Source organism: Drosophila grimshawi, unplaced genomic scaffold (genome assembly GCF_018153295.1).
Source record: "Drosophila grimshawi isolate 15287-2541.00 unplaced genomic scaffold, ASM1815329v1 contig_311, whole genome shotgun sequence".
In the NCBI taxonomy this organism is placed as follows: Eukaryota; Metazoa; Arthropoda; class Insecta; order Diptera; family Drosophilidae; genus Drosophila; species Drosophila grimshawi.
The window spans coordinates 28769442-28786488 of NW_025063098.1; the positions used below are offsets into that span (position 1 = coordinate 28769442).

At 34.8% G+C, this 17047-nt stretch overlaps 4 protein-coding genes across 4 annotated transcripts; 1 reads left to right on the plus strand and 3 right to left on the minus strand.

Annotated features, from left to right (window-relative positions):
• Positions 1 to 4147: 4147 nt before the first annotated feature.
• On the minus strand, positions 4148 to 12156 carry LOC6569603. The gene is made up of 3 exons (XM_001995947.2): positions 12130 to 12156; positions 11424 to 11464; positions 4148 to 4583 (listed from the first exon to the last, which is right to left on the minus strand). The coding sequence occupies exons 1-3, from the start codon at positions 12154 to 12156 to the stop codon at positions 4148 to 4150; spliced, it is 504 nt and encodes a 167-aa protein (XP_001995983.2).
• Positions 6209 to 7407, minus strand: LOC6569602. Its single transcript, XM_001995946.2, has 3 exons — positions 7244 to 7407; positions 6722 to 6835; positions 6209 to 6652 (listed from the first exon to the last, which is right to left on the minus strand). Exons 1-3 carry the CDS (start codon positions 7329 to 7331, stop codon positions 6240 to 6242), a joined length of 615 nt encoding a protein of 204 aa, XP_001995982.1. The 5' UTR covers positions 7332 to 7407; the 3' UTR covers positions 6209 to 6239.
• A 1090-nt stretch (positions 12157 to 13246) lies between the features above and the next one.
• Positions 13247 to 13893, plus strand: LOC6569601 (NPC intracellular cholesterol transporter 2 homolog a). Its single transcript, XM_001995945.2, has 2 exons — positions 13247 to 13342; positions 13404 to 13893. Exons 1-2 carry the CDS (start codon positions 13318 to 13320, stop codon positions 13826 to 13828), a joined length of 450 nt encoding a protein of 149 aa, XP_001995981.1. The 5' UTR covers positions 13247 to 13317; the 3' UTR covers positions 13829 to 13893.
• A 1178-nt stretch (positions 13894 to 15071) lies between these two features.
• Positions 15072 to 16516, minus strand: LOC6569600 (NPC intracellular cholesterol transporter 2). Its single transcript, XM_032741532.2, has 3 exons — positions 16393 to 16516; positions 15600 to 15707; positions 15072 to 15527 (listed from the first exon to the last, which is right to left on the minus strand). Exons 1-3 carry the CDS (start codon positions 16460 to 16462, stop codon positions 15196 to 15198), a joined length of 510 nt encoding a protein of 169 aa, XP_032597423.1. The 5' UTR covers positions 16463 to 16516; the 3' UTR covers positions 15072 to 15195.
• Between the last annotated feature and the right edge of the window lie 531 nt (positions 16517 to 17047).

The window sequence follows — 17047 nt, forward strand, 5'->3', positions numbered from 1 at the left end:
TTACCTTTAGCACCGGCTAATTGTCGGTTCATCAAGGATGGGGAAAAGCGGTGAAAATGCGATGGGAAGCGTCTCATTAAAATAGCTGCGGCTTTTCTGAGATGTTATTGGTGCCTGTTGCTGACACTTGGGATGCACTGTAATTAGTCTTGGCAAAACATTTTTCACTCGTTTGCATGCCAGCAGCGTCGATGATGAGTTTTCGAAGGCTAATTGAGGCACAGGTTGCCGTTTGCACTGCGTCTGCCTCAAGTCTCAAATTACACGCGTAGCTAGCACAAACCACACATTACAGCAACATTCCCTTCCAACCCCACCCAATCTCTCAAACCTAAGCAACATGTTGTATGACACCCTTACCCTAAGGGTTGATTGCTTAACTTGCGGTTTTGGTTTTTTTTTTTTTTTTTTTTTTTGGCAACATACTCGTATCTATTTACACAGAGGGGTTTGCGTAATGGGCTCTTAATTAGGCTCATATATGAATTTTGGAAAATTCTCTTTACGCAATGTTTATTTGCCGCATCTGATCAGAGATGCAACGATTAGCTAAGCATGCGAAAAAGCGGACAGTGAGGCAAGTGCATATGCTAAAATCTAGATAAGCTTTCGATATTCGCTTCATTGGATTGCGAATTGGATTCGATTAGATTGGATTGGATTGGATGGATTGGAGTAGCTGAAGCATCTAAAATGACGATTTCACATTGATTTTCTGTACTCAGTTCATCGAGCTAAGCGCAAAGTAATCGAATCAAATTTGATTTCATAAGATAATTTTATTTTCTAGCGATTGTTCAGTTTCTCAGTTTGCAGTAAAATAAAGTGACAGTTTTATGATCAGGTTTTATAAAGCATTTTGATTACAATTATTGAGGCGGATTCATGTTCTGCAACTTGTTGAATCTAAAACCTTCTGAACCTTCATCAGACGTAATTGCTGCGAATGTGGTGATCTTTATGGGGGAGTAGAATTTGTTAAATAAAAATCTACTATTCTCGAGAGCAGGTTAGCCTGATAGGTGGTTCGATCTTGAAGTTTTCAGCATACTTAGATACTTTTTATGGCAATAATATGAAATCAATTTGCATCAGCATACAGTCTGATAAAGAATCCAAGTTCTTTCTTTTAATCATGATTAAAATTCGATGGCAAGCCAGATTGTAATGCCAATTAAAATATCAAATTTGGTCATTTTTTTGTGTGTTTAAAAGCAATAGAAAAATATGTGCAAGTACTGAGTATTTTTTGAATTAAAAATACAATTTCCAGGTTATACAATTTACATATTTAAAGTTGTTAAAATTAAAATTTCGAGTTGATGGAAAGGGTATTTCAACTAATGCCTTTGAGAGAAACTTCAGTTAAAAGCTAACAAGCGCTGACTATGACTTAGGTAAACTTACTTTCACTTCGTTCAAATTTGTTCCTTATCAGTCTTGAACATCTCCATAACAATTTCTTTGCCTCACCTGGTTTTCTTGTGTAATATAGTCGTCGAATGTTCTTCCGGACATTATAAACTTCCTGTAGGCCACACAGAGTACAAAACGATATTGTCACAAGTCATGTCGATGGCATTCAGCCAACGTTTGATGACCTTTAATGCAAGTTTGTAGGCCCCAGCGAAGGCCCACAAATATGCGAGGCCATAGTTCATTTATTTTTCTTTGTCGTGGGGATGGTTGTTTTGATTATTTTTTTTTAAATATTTTTTTTTTTTCAGGGGCTAGCTTTAATTAGAGTTGCATGGAAGTATGCCTGGGGCAGTCGGCAATTCTTATGCAAATGCGTTTAATTACAAAACTGTGAAACAGAATTACGCAACATTGCGTTCTTTTCGTGAATTACTTTCAGCGTCCTCGGCAAAGTTCGTGTGTTTAATTGCCCAACTCAACGCCTTTTATAATTACCAGTGTACCAGGTGGAACAAAAGGAAAATTTGCCAAGTGACGCCAGCCAGGCAGTTCTCAGTCTCAACTTGGCTAACAACTTCCATTCGAATTTCATTTTTATGCTGCACAAAATTGAATTTGGTGCCGACTTTGTCGCAAGCAAAATCGATTTTGATTGATTCAATTTGTGTGTGTTGCGTGTGTGATAGCATGTTACTCACACATACTATTCGAGAGTGTTCGGGACTATTGCTCAGCAAATACCCTACACTTCGTTTACAGCATAGGTCGAATCTAGGAATGCGTTCAATTACCGATTTTTACTTATGATATTTTCAAACCATTAAAATTAAGTATTTGACTATTTAAAATATCACAGCCTTTTCTAACATCAGGGAATTGAGGTTCAATATTTAAAAAGTAAAATTTTTTAAATATAAATATAAAAAAAAATAAATATTTCTTAATATATATATATATATAATATATATATAATATATATATAATTATAGACTTTATTGCACATTTAATTTAATTTAAATTTTCCTTACTTTTTGTATTTTTTGTGTCCATTGACTTTAGTTAACATTAAATAAATAAATAAATAAAATATAGTAAATGCTTCAAGTCTCAAAATTAGTTTTGCTTCTTTGCTTTTTATGGGATCTACAAAAGTTTTTGAGCGCCCTTCCAAATCTGTCAATCGACTAGTTTCACTGCACACTCTTCAAAATTTGGGCCAGAGAAATTGAAGAGAGAAAAAAATGCGCCCTCATCGAGACTAATAGAAAAATGTTTATAGATAAAAAGGCGACAAATTGAATTTGCAAAGGTCATAAGGTCACATAAGTGTGACACTTGATAGCAGGCATTTCCACTTGACGAAGGACCCAAAATGCTTGGACTAGAACTTGTTGGAATGTGCTTCATTCAGTCTTGAGTTTTCCATTTGAATTTCCATTTGCTGTTTATATTCACATTATTTTTTGGCAAATTGAATTTGCAAAATGATTTTATTGTGCGTTATAAAAGCCATCAAATCAGGGTGCGACCTTCGTTGCCACCCCTTTTCTTTGGATATACATATGTATATAAAAAGGCCAAGGTAAACCGCATTAGGGATTTTAATTAACTGGTAAAATGGTTAGATGTCCATTAAAATATCGTATTACATAATACTACAAAAGATATTTTTTTTTATTTTGGTAACATGCTGCCAAAGTAAATGGGTTGGAAAGCATTAAGTGGCTTATAAAATGGGTCAGTGAACGATGTTGATATGCTATAAATAACATCATTTATAGAAAAAAGCTATTTGTTTCAATCGAAATAAAATGACTAATAATGTTTCTAAGGCCTTTAGTCTGCGGCCGATTTGCAGTTTTCATTTAAATACCACAAACAAAAGTTACTTAAAACTCGTAAAGTAATTTTTATATAAGACTGTTGAGCGAGTATTAAAACCAAAAACTCAATTCATGCGGGAAATCATTAAAGCAAACTATATTAAATAGTTTCCGTGGAGTGAGCAGAAATGTTCGCAATCTATTTGGCTTCGTCCCCCTTGATTGAGCATTGAACATATTGTTTTTCTATTAATTATATCACAAATTACATAAGAAAATTGCAGGAACAATGCGCACATATGGCTTCGACTAACTACTTATCTCTCTATGCGGCGGAAAACCGCAAAATGTCCCGCGGGAAATGCAAGAAGCAATGGAAAAAGCTGGGAAAACACGCGATAGTCGCAGATAATCACAATAATCGGACGCTGCACTCGGCTGCTTTAAGCGATTTTCAATATGTTTGCCGCGTTGTGTCAAGGGAAAACGTGTTCCACCTATGACGCACAATGTGGAAAATTCAGCAGAACAAAATACAAAAAAATAAAATAAAAATAAAGTAACAGAAATTGAAGGTGGCAGGCAGCAATCCGCTTATAGAGCGGGCCAGCTTTAAGCGATATATGGAGGTGGTGGGTGGTGGGTGGTGGGTGGTGGTCGACGGGTGACCTCGAGCAGCCCTTGCACAGCAGTGTCCTTGCTGTAATTACGTATCCTTTGTTCAATGCTGCACATGTGTCTCTGCTCACATGCATATGTCGAGAACACGTAAAATTTGTCTTCTTTTTTCCACAGATAAGTATTTAAAATTATTATTACGATATAATTAATATCTGTTTAGTTATTTAACTCGATAATTAACATTTTATTTATAATAAAAGACTTGCAATAATAAATGTGTTCCTTCAAGTTATTTGCGAAATCACCTGCATGGCAAACACCTTGGGTATCTCACCAGTGGCCTCCACAATCTCAACGAAGAACTTGTAGGTGCCTCTGCTGAGAACGTGTGGATCGATCACTTTGCCTGTTTCCAATCTCATGATAGAGTAATTTCCAATTTTTACGGGGCATAGAAGAATCTCACTACGGAAGAAATTCTGCAGCAAAGGGTCCATTAGAAATTTACAAAAATTTACGCCTTTCATATCGATTATCTTCTGAAAATCCGTCGCGCCCTCGGACTTAAGACGCAGATTAAAATTCATTATCAGATAGTTACTGCCGAGCCTTCGAAGGAGCGACACATAGATGTCAAAGTGTGTCCGATCCTCATCAATGTGAGTGTAAACCTTCATAAAGTGTCGCTCGCCAAAAACTTTAATGCGCACAATTCGGACCGTTTTCTGTAATATAATGTCATTAAAATATTATGTGACTAAGTGTTTATCTTTACTTTCGCATCCTCAATGCTCGTTGTCCAATCCTCAGAGTTCAGAAATTGAAATAGCGCACAGAACCACAAAATCACCAAAAGCTGTTTCATTTTAAAATGATTTCATTGTCGCAAAAAACGAGCAGAACATTGGGGAAATCAAATTTAATTTAACATGTGTCATTAAAACTTAAATCAACCAGACTGTCAAAAATGTAGCTAATAATTAAATATATCTTGATTAAAGTAAACAATTTATTATATACTTGTTATTTTTGTTTGAAGTTTAGATCGTGAAAAGCCTATTGCTGATAATTGAGTTATAAGCATGAAGATTATATACTTTTATGTTGCGCATTTTGTGCTATTTTCTCAATAACTTAAATCATTTTTGCAACAATATTAAGTCAATTAGGTTCTTGTTAGACGTTCATTATGGTCCTTCATTTTGTAGACTATGTTTTATTTTCGAGCTTATAGCCAATTTGTAAACTACTATAATATGTCACCACCTAGTCGACGACTCAATTAGCTAACCGGCGGATATATGCGCAATCAGGGCTCTTTTATTAGACGAAACATGAAACAAACGAGTGGGTGACATAAGCAAGTACACAGAGAGAAAAATGAGTTTGAGTAAGCTCGAATCAACTTGAACATTTTATTTCAAGAGCCCACAATCCTTATATCCTTAAATATATATTAATGAATCTAACTGAAATAAGTCGCGCTAGGTTGCAAAATACATTCGAACGATCAAATTGCGAAATTTCATTCTATATTCAAATTAAAAGCGGTAGAAGTGTTATTCAAGCTCGTTTATTTTTGACTTCTTAAAAACAGTCTGCAGTCTTCTTAGTTTATCTATTTATCTACTGTCGCAATTCAAGAATGATTTGGGCACTTAAATAAATAGGAAGATTGTAAGAAGAAGTAAAAAGAGAGCCAACTTTATTATTATTTAAATTTATTAAGATGTGATTTATAAGCCGGCTTCTTTTTTCTCGGTGTGTATGTATATAGCATATAGAAATCCATATAGTATATAGTATGAAGCTGCCAGTCAGTCAGGAAGCAGCAAAGTGTTGAAAAGCCAATTAGCGTTTGCTTTTGCCAAATGACAGGAAGGAAGCCATAACCACAGCCACCAGAGAAGCAGAGAAGCCGAGAAGCAGAGAGCCACCAGCAACTGCAGCGTGGGTGGATTTCTATATGCGTGTAAATGGTATGAAAAGTTGAAAATTTATGAAAAACCGCACGCAGCGTCAACACCTCCAATAAGTCTGAGGGAGAGTGGGACTGAGGATGAGAATCAGAGTGTCAATCAGTCAATCAGTCAACCAGTCAACCAGTCAACCAGTCCACCAGTCCACCTGTCAGTCAGTCATTCTGTCAGTCCACCAATCAATTGGCTCCAGCAGTTGTGTGGCAGGTGTTGCGTAATTTTCTGCGTCATTTAATTAAGCCGATTGGGTTTGGTGGGTGGGTGGCCTGGGTGGCATGGGTGGCTTTTGGGCTTATGCGGCTTAGTCAACGCTTTTCATATGTTTGTGTGTTTCGCTCTCTATGGTAATTAAGTCACATGTTCATGTCCATTATTCATAATGTTTTGCCTTAATTATTTATTCATAATGTCTAATAGTGTTTTGGTGCAGCTTAGAGGTTAGCAGCTTAGTTGCTATTAATTGACACATTGATACAATGTACGATAAACAAGAAATATTGCTACACTTAACCCAATCAATGTTCATGGCTTTGCGTATACGAGTATCGGTCAAGAAACAGGCAATCAACTGGTCATCATTATCGGCATCATGCAGAGTCACCTGGAGACGTGTGGGTACCTCCGGTTGATTGCTGGCGATCGGCAGCATTAGACGATAGGTGACATCCTCGCCAGCATCGAGTGGACAGTAGGCACCATGGAGTAGATTCATGCAAACATTGCTACGTTCCGAATCCAATTCATAGGGTATTGTCACGCCCAAAGAGGTGAAATTCACTTTAGCAGTCAGTCTACGCATCGAATTGCGTGCTAAATAAATTGTACAAATTAGTTATCAAATATACTCGTATGCGAAGAGCAGTTATCATTCAGACTTACTGGCCACAAACCATATGGCAATGTTGGCATCCACACCCTTCCATAAATCACAGGGCAGCGTATTGCAATTATCTATTTGCACCAACAGTGGTAAAGGTATGCTTTTGTCGGCGCCTGTTTATAAGAAAAAGTTCATCAGTTAGTGATTTTAAACTTACTTGGTCAGAGACAGAAATTTGTTCTTTCAATAACGTTTTTTATAATCCCAAAATTCCTACATTTGATACTATCACTATCATCACTATATTAGTAATCTTTTTCACTTGATAGTTATTTGTTATTTTGGAAAACAAAACAAAATTTTTTGAAATCAAGAACTAATAACAACGAAGCTCAACACTTTTTTAAAGTACAAACTTTAATGTACACAAAATTTGTTTACTCGATTTGTGCATTTTGGATCCCATAAAGGTAACACTAACCGATCGATGTTAAAATCGGGAAGGGTATTAGTACATATAAGAATATTCAATATCCATTTCTCTGAGTTTATTTAAGGCGTTTTTCTAGAACATTACTCACACTGCCGAATGGGTGTACTGGCACTAGATGTTGTCCAGATTAGTGGAAAGATCAGGCACGAATAAACAATATATGTTTTAGTAAACATTTTAAGTTTTGCTTGGTATGTTCAGTCACTTTTTGGTATTAGAACCTTGCTTCTCGAAGGCTGATTGAGTTTTAATACCAATTCGCAGCAGTCGAAGCCTTTTATATCATTTGGTTTCATTAGCTGAACCCAAAGTACGTGCTACAGTTCGCTTGCACTTAAGAATCTTAATCTAATCGGTGTAGTTAACCAATCAATGTTTTTTTTTGCTTATCTTATGCGAAATACGTTTTATTATTTGTTAGACGCTTTAGGATTATGTATTTGTGCACGGCGAAAGTATTAGTTTGATTGGGATTTGGTTTTGAGTTCAACTTTGAATTTCTATGGTCTTGCACTGAATTAGATTTTTAATCGAAATAAATATATATATTTATATTTTATATACTTTATTTTTTAATTTTTATATATTTATATCTATGTATATTTCAATCTATACGAATTTTATCAAATCAAGAAAAACAAACATTTTTTTTATAAATAATTAAATTGGTTTTCAAATGTTTTCTTATTGATTTTACATTAATTTTTACAAATTCCTTAATTGGAGGTAATTAAGGTATTTATTTAATGGAGGTATTACAAATTAATACATAAACTATTTTAGATGTGAATATTACACTCTTGTAACAACAGAGACACTAAAAAAGTTTACTTAAGGGAAATAGATCAATATAAAAATGTAAGTATAAGTTTATTCATAGAACTTACATTGAAGACGCAATATTTTAATTTGTTAATTTTTTTCTTGATTGGTTAATCAGTTAAAAAGAAAATGAAATAAGTTAATTGATTTGCACTGATAGTACACATCTAATGAATCATGGGGTTGCATAAGTACTACTTGAAGTATTTAAATTGTACTTATAAGATTGAAGCATTCATCATCGCACTTACAGGTTCATAAGTTAATCAGCTGCTTGTTGTTGAGTCTTCCGCCGAGTACCCTAACACCAAAGATACAACGAGTGCAAGTGAACTTGCCAAATAAAAGGAAGCTGATAACCGTAAATTAGCCGTCGGTTCACCTGATATGAAGAATCCAAACACCTGTCACCAAAATACACATGTCTCTTAAATATAACTCTTTGCAAATGAACGCGCTATTTGCCGCTTATCAATCGGCAATAGTGATAATAAGATTGGCAATGATTTTTAAGCAAATATATTTGTTTGCATATTTTTAGGCTGCTAGGCAAGCAGTCACCCTTGACAAGCTACTTGCTGTGTTCTCCCTGCTCAGATATGTTTATATAGAATATTTACTTATGCCTGTCGCTGGCACATTAACGTCAATTTATATGCATAGGCAATTTGAAACAAGTTTTATACAATTTCTTACACCCACTTGACTTTACAAGCAGCAACCAGGAGCACCCTGGCACATGTCAAGGATGTCAAGGGGTGAACTTCTCTCGTCAGCCACTTGTGCCCAAATTTCATCAATATTCTCATATTTTTCATAAATTTCAACTGTTTTATATGCAAATTAGCTAAGCGATTTTTCCAAACAGATTGCGAGTAAGTTGATTTTGTTGTTTTTGAAAATTGATTTTTAAATGCTAAGGTCTAAATTATTAAATGCTTAAATAATTGGCCTGACATGGTATTTACGAGTGGATTTTTGAGCATTCAAGTGCATAGACAATTATTTTAATTTGCATATTCTTAATTAGTTTTTGCGCTCATGGAAATTGAATGAATTTTTATTAAATATATTATTTTGATAAAATATAAAAGTTGTTAATATAATAATAAAAAATCGATTCCTTTATTGAATAATGGTAAAAATGTCCTATCTTTTTTAGTTTGATTTTTGATAATGCTACTTATATTTTAAAGTGGAATTCTCTCATTTGAATTATCTCAGGACACATTTAATAATGATTTTTTTTTTTTAATTAAATGTACAGATTTGAGCATATTTTTGCGTTTTAAACGGCATATTACTCAAAAGTTTCCTATACAATTATTTATATTGCGTGCACCACACTTGGACACTGCAATTTGCAAGCTCGTATCTAATGTTTTCCGTTGCATGCAATTTATATTTCTACTCTCTGCATCGAAGTACACATTCAATGTTTGTTTTCCAAGGAAATATTTCAAAATGGAAATTATAAATTTTTGCCATAACCTAAGCTGCAATTAAGGTAAAAGCAAACGAAGAGAGTATAATTTTAATTATGTATGTGTGCACTTTAAATGCACATCGACTTTTCCACATATTTATGTAAATCTTTTTGAAAAATTGTTCTGCACATTTCAGGCCAGCAAAATGGTGACGTTGCGGGGGAGGTTGGAGCTGTGTATATTAAATACCAACACGTGAGCTTTGTAAATTGCTCGACATCGAAGTTGTCGAAACGCATGTTCTTCAGATTTCGGGAAACATGAATTTTGCATTCATTTAATTACAGCGCCCCAAAGCACAAGCCCAGTTACTGACAAATTAATAAGTGCTCTCGCCGGGCAAGGCAAAAAAAATGTAATAATTTTTGCATGACAGCATATGCAAATTGTTGAGCAATATACAATATCAAAGAGAGCGACAGGGCGTAAAACAACGCACGAGATGGGAGGTGGAGCAGGTGAAAATTGCAAGTGAAAAACTTGTTAGCTCAAGGGCAGTTGGTCAGCTGACCAGAAAAAAGAAAACCACACAGTGGAAGTTTTGGTAGTACCATCGTTAAAATATATATAGTTGAATGCTCTCGAAACAGACGATGATAAACTATTACACTCGGAGAAACAAAAACGATAAAGGAGACTATTTTAAATTGAAATGATAAATAATTCACTTAACTAGAAACATTTTTACTTGCTCTTAAGTTAAGTTTTCACATGCCTTCTCTGCGTTTTCCTGAGTGCTGAAAGAAAAAACAAAACAACATAAATCTACCACCAAAAACCAAAAACGTGTACAAGAAGGGTTGGTCGCTGTTCAATTATCTTGTCATTCAGCACACCTGTTGACAGGGTGACCAAGCTGCGCTGCATACTGGTGACAATTAGGCGTGACACACACGACAAAATTCCTATATTAATTGAAAGCACACGACCCGGTCATCAGATATGCTTGTAAAGTTTAATGAAAAATTAACAGCACGAGAAATCAAATTGTCGCCTAATTGAGACACAATATAACCAGCCAACCAAACTGACAACAGCTATTAAATTACGTGTAAACAAAAGTCTTGGACACAACAGCGATTGCCCATCTGGTTGACGCCAGACTGTGCTTCCCGGCCACAGGCTGCGGCAAGTCCTTTCTTTCGGGGAGGGGAGTGGTGTGGGTGGGGATGGGGATGGGGATGGGTGTAAGCCACAACTTCCATTTTGGGCTTGGCGTGACAAATCGCTGGGCTCTGACGTTGGCATTTGATGTGAGGCTTTTGATTTGACAAATTAATTGGGATTGGCTGGCTGAAAGACTTTATTTACTTTCAATGAAAGACAAGTAAAAATACATTTTCCAAATTATTGAGGCATAAATTGAATGCATTGCATTGCGTGTGCTTAAAATATATTACGATATTAGTTTTGGGTTGATCGGAATTTAAGTTGTCCCATATTACTGGTGCGCATTGTATAATTAGACTATGTATCTTTATTTGTAAACGGATGAGATATTGTGTTTCAGGTTATGATGTTACTGACAAACAATTGAAAATTACTAAGAACTATTTTTATGAAGTTCTATAACAGTATGCACAGTGACATCAGGAAACATCTCCTATCCCAAAAAGTATATAACGATAGCTGAGACTTTGGAGTAAGTATTTGTATTCCAATCCCAGATCAATATTAGCAAATTATCTGGTCTTCTAATCAAGATCGCTTTACTTAATCAATATTCAATATTAATTTAGAATAAACAATTTTTTTTTAATTTTTCAGTTATCAATTTTCCTAATTAATTAAACAAAACTGTTAAGGAATAAAGCCTTAATTCTTGAAATTCTTTTTGAAAACAGTATTTAATATTTATTGTTAAAAATATTACTTTTATTTTTAATCGTAACACAAAAAAAAAAACCAAAGCAACTGGCTAATAAAAAGACGTGCTGATAACTCTCGCCAGCTTCCAATATTGATTTCAAAGGACACGTCAGAAAATAAGCTCCCAAGATCTGTATGCGGCAAAAAAAAAAAGAAAAGAGCCAAATAATACATTGGGGAATATGCAAAAAATAAAAAGCCATCAAAATAAGTATACTCAGTCGCCCTAAAGTGCAAGCGGAAATGGGAAATGGGGTAAATGTAATTCGACTGTGAAAGTATGCTGCCCTCAGTGAGCTCAGTGCTCAGATTTTCGGGCTCAGATAATTGCATTAGACGGAACTGAAAATAGAATATTACGGATACAGACATGCATATATGTGAGTGTGTACTTATGTATCTATGGCAAAAATCAATGCCAGTCGAATGATGCTAATCAAATATTGCGGTTCCCATTGCCAAAATAAGAGCCTAAAAGCTTTGACGCTAAAAGAAACTCACACACACACATGAAAAATGTATATGTGTGTGTGTGGCAAGGACAGTTCGACGACATTTTGTATAGGATTTTGCCATTGCTTTGACATATTAAATAATGCGACAACAATTACAACTGTGCAGCATGTGACAAGCGACGCAACCGACATCGAAATCTCACAAGACTCGACCAGGTGAAAGCTCACTCGCACTCCCACTCCCACTCCTCCTCCCCCACCCCTATCGACAGAGGCAGAACAGAAGTTGAGACAGGACAAAGGCCTGGGTTCGACTGGGAGATTTCCTGAAGCGTACATACAGAAATCTCATGCTGCGCTAGCCACATGTCAAACCACCCATAACCAACCACCACCCGGATCGCATCATTGCCGGAATTTGTTTTGCGAGGGGTGCTAGATATTTATTTTGATATAGTATTAGATCATATTCACATTAAATATAGATTATCTCTCCATATCGAAAAGAAAGAAATTGATCACTTGAGAGCTTAAACTCAAGAACTTAAAGCATTTAAAAAAGATAAATAACCAGTTTTGGGCAGAAACTTACATTTTTCAATTAAGAACGAACACGTTTCACACTTATTTTCAGAACGAAATAATTTAAATGAGTATTTCGTATTTAACTTAAGAATTTGTTGTAATTTATGCAATAATTGGTGCTACACATTTGGCAAACTTTTCGAATACCTCTCGCACGCTTACCTTTTGGCAAACATTTTCAGTGTGTTGTCCAAAATATAATATTTTTCATCTTACTTTAGCCGGTTTCATGTAATTTTTATTTTTTTTTTTAAGTTTTATTGACAATGGCTTCTGGCAGAGTTTTTTTGAGTTTTCACTTCCGCTTTTATCAGTCAGCTTGGTCGTCTGATTTTTTTGTGTTCAAGGATTTATTTTGCACTGGCTTTGTAGTTGGGGACTCTTCGAGTTATTCGCAATTTATAAGTATTTTCTAATGGAACACTGAGGTCGAAAGAGAGTGTTTAATATAGTGCTGTTTTAGGAATTTTCTGACTCGTCAACGCAAATTGGAATATATAGACTGTTGCTAGTTACAAAACAGCAATCTAATTTATTTTCAAACTCTATATACAATTGGGATTTTAGATTAGCTTGAACATAAATTGTTCAGTTTACATATGTGCAACAAATACATATAAACCTGCCCACAGTTTAAAAATGATTGGTGCTCCTTTCACAAAATCAACTCAAAAGCTTTTTGGGTACATTTTATTCTGGACAAATCAAAAAGACCTTCCCCGAACGATAAGATAATTAATCCATCGCCTCGGCACACGATTTACTCAGCAAGTGAACTGAAGTATGGGCTATATAAGCGAACTCGCTGAACCAATTTTGGTAATATATTTAGCAAGTGCTCAGTGCAAGAGTAATATATAAAAATGAAATTTAACGAATTAATCTGCTTTAGCTTATTGCTGTTGGTTTCCCTTCTTTTAAATGGGGTCCAGGCTGATGATAATATGCCGGCAACACAAGTCAAACGCTGTGAGTGAGAATATATACCTAATAACTATATATATAATAACGTATTTTTTTGTACTAAAAGGTTCCAATAATAAACCTTTTCCGCTGGAGGTGCGAATTGCTGGATGTGTGGTTCCGCCCTGCGATGTTGTTAAAGGATCCGTTCAGATCTTTGAAATTGATTTTGCAGTAGATAAATTTATTACAAAACTAACGACACGTGTTAAGGCCACAACGTTGGGTATTATAACTGTACCATATGAACTACCTGAGGATGTCGCCGCTGTTTGCCCGAATCTAAAGTATGGTGCCTATTGTCCACTATACCCCACGGAGGATGTTACCTATCTCTTTCAATTCCCCGTTGGAGAATATCCAGAAATTGGTGTCAAAATTGAAATCTACTTGGAGGATCAGGATAATGAAACGGCTACCTGTTTTGTGTGCGATATTAAAGTTAAGAAGGGCCCAGGTTCAAAAGTCTATGAGCTGAATTATCTTGACTAATTTCACTAATTTTACTAATTTCACTTTGAACTTATATTGACATACCACACTGTGATAAATTTATACTCCTTATAAAGTTTTCAATAAAATCTAAAAAAAAAACTTGGGTTTATTTCAAGCATTTATTATTTACAGCAATTAATGCAAGTTATATTATCGAAATAGTTGTTTGATCTATTCAAATGTTGAAATATTTAAACATATTTATGGACAGCTCATCGTTCAGTCCATAAAAGCTATCAATTAAAATTTAAATTGAGCCTTTATTAGAGTGCAATTCATTGTATTGGTTGAATGCTCCCCACTCGGTAGTGCAAACGTAATGAGCCCCGTAAATTGATAAGACGCCAGGTGCTTGACTCGTTCTTATGCGCCTTCCACACCTGTTCATAATCGGTATTCTCGTCCATTAGATAAGCAAGGTCGAAAAGTTACCGCAGCTAAAAAATGATCAGAAATACCAAACGGAAGACTGAAGCGCTTATCAAGGTACAATGCATTTCAATATTATTGAATTTCATAGAACACTATAAGAATAAGTGTATGAAGAATGATTAACATTATATATTGGATAAATAAAGTGCTTACAATTTCTAATATAACATTTCACAAATGGTACTAGCTTTTTCATTTTTTAGCCGCAAAACACATATTTAATAATCATTTGGACAATTTTTCCTATTTCAATTATATCATTAGATTACACCCTATTGTATTAAATAATGTTTTATCTGATGGCTGGATTTTTATTAGATGCAATTATATTGCCAATATTCTTTGGATTGATGGTATATACGAATATATAACAAGATGAAAATTGGCTTTGTTGTGAAATAAACCCATCTTCATTATCAAAAACATATTTTTCAAGAGCAAAATGAGCTTTAGCTCTGATCATCCCATCACAGTTTTGATTATTTTTTTAATATTCTATTTCTGGAAATTTGGTCATAATTGACAACCGTTTACGGTTTCTTTCAGTGCTGCTTTGCACCTGAACAAATCCAAGCCCTATCAACAGTAATCGAAAACTGTTGACCATATGGCCAAATCATGAAGAGTGCTAACCGGTCAATAAATGATTATTATACCTGATTTTATTAATAATGAGGCTAGGCCAAGCTAATAAAATTAATTTATAATTTCGCGTGCAAATTGGCTACGTCACAAATCTAATCATTTATGAAGAGAACTGATTATCCGGTACACTGGAAGGCTACAGATAAAAAACAAAACAATGACGTCAGATGGGTAAACAAACTAAAGTTATTATTGAGAATTCGAATTGGTTTATTGGACAGTTGACAAATTGTGAAATCAGTTAGCTAACAAGTGTCGCGTCGGGTAGACCTCTCTATACATTTGAGTTATGGTTTGATATCGCCAGCATCTAAAAGTATATTCTCGATCAATGATGAGGTTGCTTTGCGTATTTTACAGTTGATTATAAAACAGCTAATCGGATCGCCCTGTCCGTCGTTCAGTGTAACTGTTACATCGGCGGAAATTTCGGGAAATGATGGATCGACGAAAAAGTTCAATCTATAAGTAACATCCTCGTCCTTATCAATGGGGCAAATGGCGCCATACAACAGATTAGCACACACATTTGCATCCTCTTCGGGCAACTCGTAAGGCAGGGACAATCCAAAAACTTTAGCCGACAGAACTGTTTCTATCTGTAAAATATTGTTCTTATCTGTCAATTGGATAAAGAGCATGGGTTAAAGTTGATCATAGATAATAGATAGTCAAAATAATTTTTACTTACCACCCAAAAATTGTACATCCATGAGATGAGTTTGGCCCTTATAAACCACACAGGGAGGCTCTGCGCAATCGTGCACATTTACGCTTAATGGCGATGGTGTGTTGTTACCTAAAATTCCGAAAAAAGCTTTTAATAATGCTCTTAAAAGTATGCATCAATTTTTTGAAAAGTGTTTGCTTTCCTTGATTAGGTAACATTTCGATAGGCCTTATCGCCCATAGCTATATGGATTTAAATTAGTCTTTTTGCCTTTCTATGGGTATATATATATATTCTACTTTGTGCTTTTATTATCTAAGGCGTTTAGATAGAGCACGAAGAAGCCGAAAGTTCGTCACAGAAAGAACACGTAAAAATACATGCGTTCTATGAGTACAGGAGCACTTAGCATTAAAGAGTCATACAGATGAATAATGCTGTTATTCGGCTTTAAGCTCCCCTCAATGATTTTTCTGTTACTTTTGAAAACAGTAGTGTCTCTTTACAATTGTTTACACATCTCAAACCGTATATCTATATTTAGATGAGAGGATGAGTTGAGTTGAGTTTGAAGTTTGATTTTTAATTAGTAACTAAATATTTCACAGTCCTTTTGTTTATTTTATTAAATTTTATGTTGAATTTGGCCCACTTGAGGGAAAAAAGAAAAGCTTGACTTTAAATATATTTTTTTTAGTATGTTCAAGCATTTTTTGTGTTGTTGCTTAAAATTTCTATAGCTTAGCACTTAGAATGCTTTATAAAATCGAAATCACAATTGCTCTAATTTTCACTATATTTTTCCATAACTTACATTCTTTGAATTGGGTAGCGCTGCAAGCAATGCTCAAATACGCCAACGTTAGCAAAACAACACGAAACATTATAAAGGGTCAATTCAATCTGCACAAATTGTTACCAGTATAATACTGTGAATGGAACTATTGTCTAATGGCGGCCACGTTAAATAGCAAATTGTGGAGTTTGATGCCCAAGTTGTTTGAGGTTTATCAGACGCGACGCAGATGGCTATCGAGGGCCACACAATGTGCAGGTGTTACAAAAAGAATAATACATATTAATGATAATACATAGAGTGGAGGCATACAGGTGTACGCCTCACTGTCTCAGTAAATAACGTAAAATTGAACTGATAAGTATTGGAAGCTCCACATTATTCACAACATTTTCCGAAGCAGGCAACATTTTTGCTGAGATTATATTTAAGTGATAAGTAAACACAGCCGGTACAGCTGTTTAAATACATAACAGAATAGTTTTCAAGCAATAATGAGTGAATCATAATCATAATCATAATTAAATGATGGGATTTTACATTGAATTCAAGTCTATAAGCTTCAACACATAAATTTATTGGTATTTCGATTGTTTTAACAATATGCAGGAAATAAACTTTAGTTAGAAAAATATAAACGAATTTTGTAGAATAATACATTTGATTGATGTCG

Excerpts from the sequence above, each read along its gene's own strand:
- LOC6569602 (XM_001995946.2), bottom strand. The coding sequence starts at position 7,331 with ATGTTTACTAAAACATATATTGTTTATTCGTGCCTGATCTTTCCACTA. Across the intron at positions 6,836-7,243 it reads CAGTACACCCATTCGGCAGT|GCGCCGACAAAAGCATACCT; the intron begins GTGAGTAATGTT and ends TCTTATAAACAG. Across the intron at positions 6,653-6,721 it reads TGCCATATGGTTTGTGGCCA|CACGCAATTCGATGCGTAGA; the intron begins GTAAGTCTGAAT and ends CAATTTATTTAG.
- LOC6569603 (XM_001995947.2), bottom strand. The coding sequence starts at position 12,156 with ATGTGGCTAGCGCAGCATGAGATTTCT. Across the intron at positions 11,465-12,129 it reads TAGCGCAGCATGAGATTTCT|ATCTTGGGAGCTTATTTTCT; the intron begins GTATGTACGCTT and ends TGCCGCATACAG. Across the intron at positions 4,584-11,423 it reads ACGTGTCCTTTGAAATCAAT|GGTCCGAATTGTGCGCATTA; the intron begins ATTGGAAGCTGG and ends ATTACAGAAAAC.
- LOC6569601 (XM_001995945.2), top strand. The coding sequence starts at position 13,318 with ATGCCGGCAACACAAGTCAAACGCT. Across the intron at positions 13,343-13,403 it reads GGCAACACAAGTCAAACGCT|GTTCCAATAATAAACCTTTT; the intron begins GTGAGTGAGAAT and ends TTGTACTAAAAG.
- LOC6569600 (XM_032741532.2), bottom strand. The coding sequence starts at position 16,462 with ATGTTTCGTGTTGTTTTGCTAACGTTGGCGTATTTGAGCATTGCTTGC. Across the intron at positions 15,708-16,392 it reads CGCTACCCAATTCAAAGAAT|GTAACAACACACCATCGCCA; the intron begins GTAAGTTATGGA and ends TCGGAATTTTAG. Across the intron at positions 15,528-15,599 it reads GGATGTACAATTTTTGGGTG|ATAAGAACAATATTTTACAG; the intron begins GTAAGTAAAAAT and ends TCCAATTGACAG.